Raw genomic sequence first — 11,188 nt, 5'->3', positions numbered from 1 at the left:
TTTATGATAAAATAAGATATGTATTAGTGTGTTAAATTTACTATATGGATGCTGATGACACGATCGATACTCATCACTAAGAAACTATATTTAAAATTAAACAATGATAAACGTTTACATAGTAGATTTTATTTTATTAAATTATAGGTAATGTTTATTTTTATAATAAAATAAAAATTAATTATAATAATAACTCTTACAGTGTCACATTGATTATACAGGCGGCCCTCGACTTTCGCACATAATTGGTTCCTGAAAATGTGTGCGAATGTTGAATGTACGAAAGTCGATGGAAGTAAAAAAAATTGAAATTGTGTGTTTTTGATTGAAATTGAATTTATCAAGTAAATATAAGATCTTTAAGAGGCGTTTAAGAGACATGTTTAAGTGGGGTTTGCGGGTGTTTCCTTTGAAAAGTTATCAAGAGTTAATAACTGTTTTCCACTATTCTTTTTCTTTTCTTCATATAGTATTTTATAACATGCTATGTTTTTATTGATCGCCCCACGCACTTGAGATATGCGTTCTCCATTGGGATCACAATCTTCCATAATATTTAAAAATTTGTCAAGGTGCGTGAAGGCTTCATTCATATTTTTCATTGTTAAAGAGTTTTCCAAAATAAACCTGTCTCATCTACATTAAATATTTGGCTAGAGGAATATTCTACATCTTCAATAATTTTGGATAATTATGAAATAAATTCTTTTGCAGCATCTTTATCCGCATTAGCCGATTCTCCAGTAAATTTAATATTATGAAAAGAATACCTCATTTTAAAATTGTAAAATCAACCGTTACTTGCTTGAAAAATCGTGTTAAAATCTTTTTTTAATCAATCCTTCCAATCTTTGTGCAAACTAAGAGCTTTTGCTTGAATAATTGAAATACTCAGAGGGACATCTTTTTGATGTTGGTCATCGATCCACGATGACAAAGATTTTCCATTTCATCCATGTTTTTTTTTTGCTGTGTTTTTTTGGAAACATATCTTTAAAGATTGCGGAAATATATCTTTATTTTCCACAATTTTGAACGTATTTCTTAATTATATTTTTATTTTGCAAAATTGAACATATCGTAGACCTGTTTGTATCATACGAACGTCCGATTGAAGCAAAAGATTCACCGCTATCAGAACGTTTTTAAAAAAAAAAAAAATTTTAAATTGTTTTTTTTTATTGTACGAAATAGCGAATTGTGCGAAAGTCGAACGTTCGAAAGTCGAGGGCCGCCTGTACAATACTTAATTAACATGGAAAATAATTCGATGAAATTTCTAGTGACCAATCGGCAATCTTTGGTCTACATTAAATAAATGCTTTGCTTATCTTTATAGCACATACGCGTGTATAAAACGTACACAAGGTGAGTTAACGCACATTAGTACGTCTAACGCGATTAAATACAAATTGTTCAACTACTGAAAGCGTTACAATATATATATAATATACATATTTTACGATTATCCCTACTGATTTATATTTTGAAATCAAAATTTTATGATTTACGTCAGATTCACAAAATAATCATCTCACAGCCTCCCGCAATAATAATTTACACAGCTACACATTCGACAATAAATTTTACACAATATCACTTTCTCAGTCGGAGGAAATTAATTAATCGTTTAATTCAAAATGTATGGAATAAAACATTAAAAAGTTGATTTTGTGACGATTATTTCTATAACATAATTAATAAGATATATACGGACACTTAAGTATAATTATATTATAATTAATGAACAGGAAAAAATTAATCCGACTTTGAAGTCGGCCCTTCTTCTAGATTCTTCAAATCGTTCAAGTTGACAATGTCAATCTCTTGCAGGAAGTTTCCGGCAAATTCCATGAACTTAGTTTTATCGCCGGTGCTATCGGCCGATCTCTTCACAACTGAAAAAATTGCAATATATTATTTTTTTAAACTTCAATGTAAAAAAGCATTTAAAACAATAAGCTTGATGAGCCACATGCCTTAACTATTCCTCAAAATCATTCACAATAGGCATGAGCGACACCTAGTTTGGTTTGGGTGTGATTTAACAGGAAATCATTTTAAGATATATGTGCATTTAAATAAATACTATGTTTCATAAAACAAATTGTTTGTAATATATCTATGTTCAACACAAAATGTCAGATTGAGCAACATTTTATTTGTAGTGTACACTAAAACGAATGATTTGTGCATTAAAATATATAAGTTGTGCATTAGCGTTTCCTTGGTGTAGCTAGCACCATTAGTTATCTATAACAAGTTTTTCATTTAACTGTTGGAATAGATTAGGTGCGTTGGTCAAAACATTTTTTATTGAACATAGATACATTTACTTAATGCTCGTTTTTTATTATTGAAATGCACAAACAATTTGTTTTATCGAACAATTATTTCATATATGTATTGTTCATTTAAAATATCCTCGTTTGGTTTCAAAAATGGCGTGAGCACAAGAGAAGCTTAATTTGTTATTATAATACATATAAGATATTCTCTATAAGCTGAAAATAGCTCATTATTAGAGAATTTTCAATACCTAATACACATTAACTATCTCAGATTAGGAAAAATTAGGAAAATTTACGATCAGAATTATAATTATATAATAATTGGGCAAAATGTATACAAACCGAATTTTGGTCAATAGGAGGGCGCAAAAACGATTATCACTTCTCAGAAGTCAAAAATTCACGTCAAAAGTAATAAAATCGTGACGGAGCCATCGCAGTGGGAATGCTCGGTAACGAGCGTTCCCACTGCGATGGCTCCGTCACGATTTTATTACTTTTGACGTGAATTTTTGACTTCTGAGAAGTGATAATCGTTTTTTCAGCTCTCTTATTGGTCAAAATTCGGTTTAGATATGCTTCATTCGATTATCACTTACTGAAAGTCATAACATTGCTATAAAAAGTCTTAATATGAATTCTAAACAGGGACGTCATTTGGAGGAGGGGCAGGTAGAGATATTTGCCGCTACCCCTTGAATTTGTCAGGATAAATGCATCATTTTATGAAATACTATGACTAGCCAATTTTGCCCCCCACCCCTTCCCTGGAAAAAGCTGAAATGACGTCCCTGAAGAATTGATGATAATGACATCTGCATTATTAAAAATCTATATCGGAATGTTATAGTTGGAATTAATTCAGCGGATGTGGTTATGACATGGATACATTTCATCACCTTTACTATTTAACATGTGCTACAAACCAATATTACAAGAAGCGAAAAAATGAGAATGATCTGTGGATAGCGATATATGTATTAAAAAAAATTATAAATAACGCAAATGTGCGTCAACGGCTTGTAACGTGTTAGATGTGAGTTATGGCGAGTTAAGACATAAGGAGCACCCAAAAAAATTAGTACATAAAATTCGAAACCACCGAACGTCACTTTTATTCTTGGCAAGAACAATTGCCAGCAACTCCTTATCATTTTATTCTCACGTGTAGGTATAGAATTACTACCATTAATTAAGTAATGTTGTGAAAAATATTTTTAATCTAAAATACAACACAGTTAAAGAAAAAAATAATAGCGTTAATTCCAAATACCTATCGGGTTATTTTTGTAGCAAAATACTAGTGTAATTAATTTAGTATATTTCGTATTTTTAGCATATATGATTTTTTCAATATCAATAAAAGTATGTTTACAGAAATTAAAAAGTATTTTTTAATCATTATTAATACACAATCTTAACCCTTTGACCGCGGATGATACCTATAGATGCCATCAATAAAATAGCCGATACGCTTTGGGCACCTAAATGTGACATGAACCTTTGAGCCTTGCAATATGTTTTTTTTTGTATAATTTAAGGTTGAAAAACACTTTAATTTATTGAAATATTTAGATAACTCATGGCATATGTGCTTCCCACATATTAGCAAAGTGAAAAATACCAGCCGCGGGCAAAGGTTTAAATAAATATCGATAGGACAAAAATGAAAAAATTAGTGATGACAGTAAATTATTTATGTATTTTTATCTTATTATCATCATTTTCTAGAGAAATGTTTTTGTTTATGTCAATTAAATAATAAAATTAAAAATCAGATTTACCCGTCTTGTTGACTTTCTCCAGCTCGTATATGGCAAAGTTGAGGCATTCCTTGATAATGTGAATGCTCAACTTGGAATAGTCTTCCAAAGCTGGCAACACGGCCATCATATTCTGTTTGATCAGGTTTATATTAACGTCATAATAGCCGTTGTCCATCTTGTGGATCATGTCAATGAGGGAGCGGGGTGGTAAAACAACGCTTCTATTTAGCGGCATGATGAAGCATCGCTTTCCGTCGACGTCAATAATTCCTAAAAGAAATTAACAACATTAGAAAAATATGAAATTCACAGTAATCGATTTACGTATTGATATAAATCATTACGAAATAAAATTATTTATCCAACAACAACAACAATTACTCATCGAAAATATGGGTCACATGCCAAACAACTAATTGGTTACATTACTTAATTTATAATATACATAACAAAATGAAGATAATTTGATTACGAAAGTATTAGTAACTATCATACCAGTTATATTAGCACCGAAATCGTGGATGAAACGCCCGCCCCTTCCGTCTCTAAAGTCAGGCACGTCAATACTGGCACGCTCTTCGTCCATGAATATCTCAAAGTCTTCGTGCAGAGTCTCGGTGTTCCGCATCTCGTCTTCGATGTTCTGCATCAGCTTCTCGTTCAACATTTAAAGAAAAGAGTAGTTTTTATTGAGTGTCAATCCGACCGTTTCTCAGTACCGATTAGGGATTCTGTGTCGAGACAACCCGGGAATTCAAAATAAGTCAGCCATCATTATCAGATTAGGTTAAAAGAAAATCATTTTTTGAAATTGCCGCCCGGTTAGCTGCTGAAGATGGTATTTCTGTCAAAGCTATTACAAATAGTACTTTTATTTGTGAATCCAATGAAACAAAGGGTCCTATCGAACACTGCCGATAAATAAGTCAGATACCATGAAATTAATTTTAAATCTTTACGAAAACAAAAAAAAGAGATTATTAGCAAAATAAATAATATTAGAGTTGGGTACAGCCTAACTATGGACGAATGGACAAGTTTACAAAATAGAAGATTTTTTAATATCGTCGTTCATAGTAAAAACGATATTTTCAATTTAGGACTAGTCTTCATATCGGGAAGATGTGATTCTTCTGAAATCCGAAGCATTGTTGAGAATCGTTTGGAAGAATTCGAAATTATTTTTAAAACAGACATTGTAAGTTACTGACGGAGCTAATGTCATGAAAAAAATTGGACGTGGAAGTCCTGTTGAAAATCAACTTTGCCTAAATCATGCAATTCATCTAGCCATTATAAACGTTTTATACCAGAAAAAATATGAATGTCATACGCATGAAGATTCTGATGAAGAGGACAACAATGATGAATAATATAAGTGACTGAAAATAATTGAGTGCTGAAATTTCAATTGAAAAGCTATGTTTGAAACTGAGCTTTAATAAGGCTCTAAATGAGACTCGAAAAATAATCAAATTATTTCTAAATATATAAAACTATGTAAAAAGCGAATTTGATGTAGAACTTAATTTATGCCTCGACATGAAAACAAGGTAGATTACAATTAAGCCAACATCGACAGAAAGCGAGCGAATATTTTCTACGGCCGGAATAATTATCACAAAAACTAGGAATTGGTGTTAAAAACTTATTTTGCTCTGCAAAAATAAAATATTGTAATTTTTTATGATCAAATCTATACAATAATTTCGTTTCAAAAATTTGTAATATGCATATCCATTAAATAAATATCTAGTATAATATTTTCAATTTGTTTTTCTACAGATAAACTTTTAACATCAATTTTTTTTCCATGATTTAAATTAAAAATAATTAAAGTCTCAAATCCCGGGAATTGAAAAAACCTGAGACTTCAGAATCCCTAGTACCGATGCATACGCACTCACCTCTTGCTTGTCGATTGGAATATTGCACCATCCTTGGAACCGGTGGGTCTGGCCGCTTCTGTACTCGTCATACAGATAAACGCCGCTCGTACAAATTACGGTGAACATCAGCGCCACTGTTAAGATCAGAAACAGAGGCGTGCAATAGCCACAGCCGCACATCGGAGGCAGGTTTTCTTCATCGTAGGGCTCTTTGATGTTCACTGTGACCTGTACAGACAAAAATATATTTGTAAACTAGCTTTCAGCCGGCTTTGCTTAATTATTTACATCTGAACTCATCAACATATCTCACAAACTGCGAGTTTTATTTGCATACCTTCTTAGAAATATGTATAGTATATGTTGATCACTTGTGTTACATCCCGTGTTAAAAATTGAGGTCGGTGCTATTACTCGTGTTACTCATACAAATTGTACATACCATCATTATAAGTGTCGCTGCATCCTCAGAGTTACTAGTCTGAGAAGTTACAGACTACGCTATTCCGTCCTTATAACATGGTAGATAGGGAGCATACCAAGTATATGAGAATTAAAAAATTTGCGATGCTTTTATATCTGTTTTACAGTTATATTTTTCACTGAAATATTTTCGGTATGACTGTACTTATACAGTGAAATCTCAGTATAACGAAGCTCACGGGACCGAAGAAAAATTTCGTTATACTGAAAATTATTTATATTGAATGCAAGGAAGACGATATATTTTTATTTTATTTTTAATTACCATATTACTACAGCATCAATAACCTCTTACAATATTGACGGATCGTTCTTTGTCCATTCTTGTCCACAAGAGTTTCAAGAAGCATATCTTATCAAAAAAATATCATTTTTACTTGAATCAAGCCGGGGAGAGCTCATTTATAGCGATAAGTCAGGGTTTTTTGATGACTAAATTTAAATGCAGATGTGCCGTAGATTTCTTCCGAAGGCAATGGTTGGCGATCGTCCTTCGGTAGACACGCGTCAGTGACGTTTTTATTGCCTATTGGGTTTTCGACAGTTTCTCGGGTGTCCATAATTTGTGTCTAAGTAAGACTATAGTAATTAATAATTTTGTTTTAATTACTTATTTTTTCATTTTTTTAAATTTTACTGTAAAATTATTTAAAAAAAAATAACATTGCTATCGCTGAATTTAGTGATTGTAATGATAATATGTTTTGTAATGATAGTGATGGGGAGGATTTCATGTTTGATTTTTAATCTTCCAAAGATGATAGTAAAGAAAGTTACATCGAAATTAGGCCTGTTGCTTTGAATCGAATACTGGCAATTAAAATAATAGCGAGGAAGAAACGGTACCTCAAACAAATCGCACCACATCAGAAAATTAGAGAATAAGAACTAGTTATGACAATGTACCTTATAAATAGCAATATTTCCACCAAATGATAAATGTCCTGGGCCCCAAGTTCCCGCAAACTGTATACAACCTATTGATTATTTTCAATTGTTTTACACTGATGAGTTGGTATACTAATTAAAAAAAAAATTAAAAAATAATATTTTTCCATATTTGTTTCTTTAATTTATAATAAATCAACATCCCACATATTATTAAACGTAATGCCATTTTTCGTGCATCACTTTGTTTATTTCTATATAAAAATATGCTATTTAAGCATTATTAGCTCGAATATATAAAATCACAAACAAATACGTACCATAAAGCTACTTATTAAAAGTTTTGTCTATTTTTAATTAAGAAATATATAAAATAATATGACATTAACTGCAACGTTTCATTTGACCTTCGATGGGACGTATTTTAGTTTTTAAAAATATACCTAACATCAGTTTATATAAACATATATATAGCTTGTGGATTTTTAAATTGTTGTAAAACGGTACAATTTTGTATTTCTGCAAGCGATGTAAGCTTTCTTCGTTCGCAGGTAGAGATATCTAAAACTGAGCGGCATGTCTTTGTTATTTGTGTATATTTATTTATTTATGGTTAAAACATTTTTTGGTCCCATAAATATTTTAAAATGGGTCGTCGCCCTATTGTGTTAATTTATTGTTATGGATTGTCAACCAATGGTACTTGAGAGAACCAAAAAAAATTAAAATGTAATTTAGAGAAATGCAAGTATTTGTTCTGATTTCTTCGTTTTTGGTATTAGTTTTATTCATATGTATGCTCTACATAGATAATTTTAATTTTTAAAAAGAATTTAACATTTTTCATTTTTCCCGAGCTGGCAACATACCTAGTACGAAAACGATTACGAGTGCAAAGGGTTAAAGAAAGTACTTAAGTTTGCAAAGTAATTATTAAAAAAAATATTTCAATAAGAAAATGTTAAAACTACTACGGCTGCAGAACAACATTCATTTGAAAATGATTGAGATGATATAGAAGATGATATCCAGACAGAACAGTTTTTGACAATAAAAGAAGTACTCAATCAAATATTTTTTAAAAAAAACAGACAATGCCAAATTCAGAAGATTAGTTTGCATACATTAAAAAAGTATTAATTTTCAGATAAAAAAGAGTACTGGATATTTACAAAAATTATACTTGAATATTTGCAAAAAATATGCCTTAACGACAATAAAACTATGAATAAAAATAAATAATTTACTGAATGTATATTTGTTTCATTAATGAGATACTATAGGAAATAGGAGCAGAAAGGGGTCCAAGTTTTTTAGAGCCGGACCCATCGGGTCCAAAAAACTCGGGTTTTCCCAAACCCTAGTTATAACCTCATTCTTAAATTCAGATCAAAATATTTCGTTTTACTGAGACCAGTCTTCGTTACAATGAAAACAAATTGAAGATTCGTTACTTCGGTATCCGTTACAAAGAGATTTTACTGTATCACCTATCAATGCAAAAAAAAATTTATAACATTAGAAAGAGCAAATAATTCAGGAAAAAAAATAGTATGAAGCAATCAATAATCACACTCGTTGTATCTCTCACACGAAAATGAAGTTCTAACAACACGATTTTTTTTTGAGGCTGGTATAATTTTCATTATCATCTGTTCTAATATTATCTTGATTTATTTTCTGAAATTGTTCATTTGTAGTATGAAGTTATTTTCTCAACTTTTAATATGGAGCTAGAGATATTTGAAATTGTTTTTTTAAATTCTGCAGAGCGTTCGATTAAAGGTGTAAATTTAATAAAATAAGTTTAAATGTAGTTTTTTATTCAGATTAAAAACAAAAATAATAATTGTGCAAAGAAGAAAATCTTTTGCTAAACCTTTCAATTGATACTTCTAGCTATCAGTGAGCAATTTTTGCAATTTACAATCCATTTAAATAAGTAATTTTCCATTCTAGCTATTATTTTACTATTGAGAGCATCCGATGATAGCTTTATCTGTTTCCTTTGTGTAGATTAAATTCTATTAAATTACAGATCTAAAATATTTATTTTTCTTCTAAGTAAATAACTTACCTTTTATGGTGTATAAGTAAAAATTAAAATAAATAATAAGAGCAGTTAAAAAATCAAGTTATGATAACATTTAAATAAGAATAGAAATTAATAATCACTCAGAGCTCGGGACTAAAGGCCATATCGGACTGCAGTTAGATAAGAACATACGGACAAAGGATACAGAATGCGTCGAATGCACATGATGATAGCAAGCGAGACCAATGTACCAATCATACAAGTGTGACTTAATTCGTGCGCTCGGGGATGAATCGCAGATGTTCTCAGGGATAGTGATCATAGGGAAAAAAGAATCGACTATTTAGAAAACATTGAGCTTCATTCGAGGAGAGGTACATTAGAGATAGTTTGTCCAAGCTTTTGTGAGAAAACATTGAAAGGAACCAATATCAACTCTCTTCATCACATGAAAATAGACAGTTATTAATTCTATTTCGCCAAATTGAAGGCAACAAATTTATAAATGTTAAATCATATATTTCATTTTCTTTGTTTATTTATGAAAATTGTCTATGAATTGGTTGTGCAATAACTTCCGGTGTTATTGCAAGAATGGTGAAGCTGTCAGATAGCTGTAAATTTGAACTTTAAATAAGTGATTATTAATTAATTAATTAAATGGATAATATGGAAATGAGTCAAACTACATACAATAGTGTAAAATAAAGTGAAAAAAATCCGCTCCCACATTCCGAACGAAAAACACTTAAAGAATATCACCTGAGGTCCCAGCAGTTTCTCCTTTTGTCTCCGCAGGATGTTGAGGACCACCATTTTGAAAACTACGCCTCGACCGTCGATGCAGCTATGTACTTATACGTCTCCGATCGACGACTCAGTGCTGCCACACGGCAAATATTTGCCACTGGCTACCAACTAAATTTATCGATTAATTCGTCGTTCGGTCTACCCAATTATTTACACTTCTTTTTTTATTTTACTTTAACTATAATAAATATATTAATGTATTATCAAGGTAATAAATATATTTTTTTAATTTTTAAATCTGGTCACCTAAGTATTATTGTTTCTTCAAAACTTTGACTCCTATCAAATTCATAGCTTATGTGACGATTTGCATGATACTACGTATTTTAAAGCTTTCATTTTTATTTATGATGTTAAATAAAAATGGTTTATTCAACCAATACTTTTATTTATCGCCAATGATAAATGAAACTAATAATTTAATTTTTCATTAGTCTCAAACTATTGATATGAAAATTCAAAATTAACACCTATACTCCCCAAACTAATTTTTATACATTTTTCTATGTCGACGCCATATTCACTTGTCGTGTATTCGCGAACATCATAATGCTGAGCGAACAGTCGACGAAAACTGACGTTTTGTCCTAACAGTCGGTCACAACCGTTAATCGCATATAGTTAATCTTTGAATTCAAGTCTGAGTTCAAATAACTAATCCACGAATTCCAATACTCCACCTATTTCTTCAATCCCTCAAATTCCGCACATTACATCCCTTAATAAATTCACCGTTAATACCTAACAGTTTTATACAGTCAAACTTGCTACTAAATAACTAGCTTTTACAATAGTTTGAGTTTAAACTATTTTTTTGTAAGTTACAAAAACGTCTTGAGACGAACTTTTTTCTTTTTTAATTTTTAAAAATCTACTCACTTTGGGCTAAGAATCGTTTACCTCAGTAGATAAAATTGTTATTTATAATATTCTAAAACACGCGTTTTTCTTGTTTATATGTGTACCAAAAAGTGGGTTGTGAACCGTCTATGACTTAAATGAACCCATAGGCTGTTAGTAACCTAT

The 11,188-nt window shown here is 30.8% G+C and overlaps 1 protein-coding gene across 3 annotated transcripts; it reads right to left on the bottom strand.

The window, feature by feature from the left end:
- Nucleotides 1-450: 450 nt before the first annotated feature.
- On the bottom strand, nt 451-10,234 carry LOC148225945 (integral membrane protein 2B). 3 transcript variants are annotated; one of them, XM_088203995.1, is made up of 5 exons: nt 6,695-10,234; nt 5,965-6,633; nt 4,553-4,709; nt 4,076-4,327; nt 451-1,898 (listed from the first exon to the last, which is right to left on the bottom strand). In XM_088203995.1, exons 2-5 carry the CDS (start codon nt 6,124-6,126, stop codon nt 1,759-1,761), a joined length of 711 nt encoding a protein of 236 aa, XP_088060121.1. In that variant the 5' UTR covers nt 6,127-6,633; nt 6,695-10,234; the 3' UTR covers nt 451-1,758. The 3 variants fall into 3 exon arrangements, 2 of the variants coding, with proteins under 2 accessions (XP_088060121.1, XP_088060120.1); XM_088203994.1 differs by having other exon boundaries at nt 5,965-6,174; nt 10,115-10,234; XR_015812275.1 differs by having other exon boundaries at nt 1,162-2,675; nt 2,887-4,327; nt 5,965-6,174; nt 10,115-10,234.
- Nucleotides 10,235-11,188: the final 954 nt, after the last annotated feature.

The sequence above is a fragment of the Plectrocnemia conspersa genome, unplaced genomic scaffold, assembly GCF_051122295.1.
Source record: "Plectrocnemia conspersa isolate PC_06_02 unplaced genomic scaffold, ASM5112229v1 ptg000014l, whole genome shotgun sequence".
NCBI classification, from domain to species: domain Eukaryota; kingdom Metazoa; phylum Arthropoda; class Insecta; order Trichoptera; family Polycentropodidae; genus Plectrocnemia; species Plectrocnemia conspersa.
Note: the sequence above shows the minus strand (reverse complement) of the source record. Positions and strands in the feature narration are given on the sequence as shown.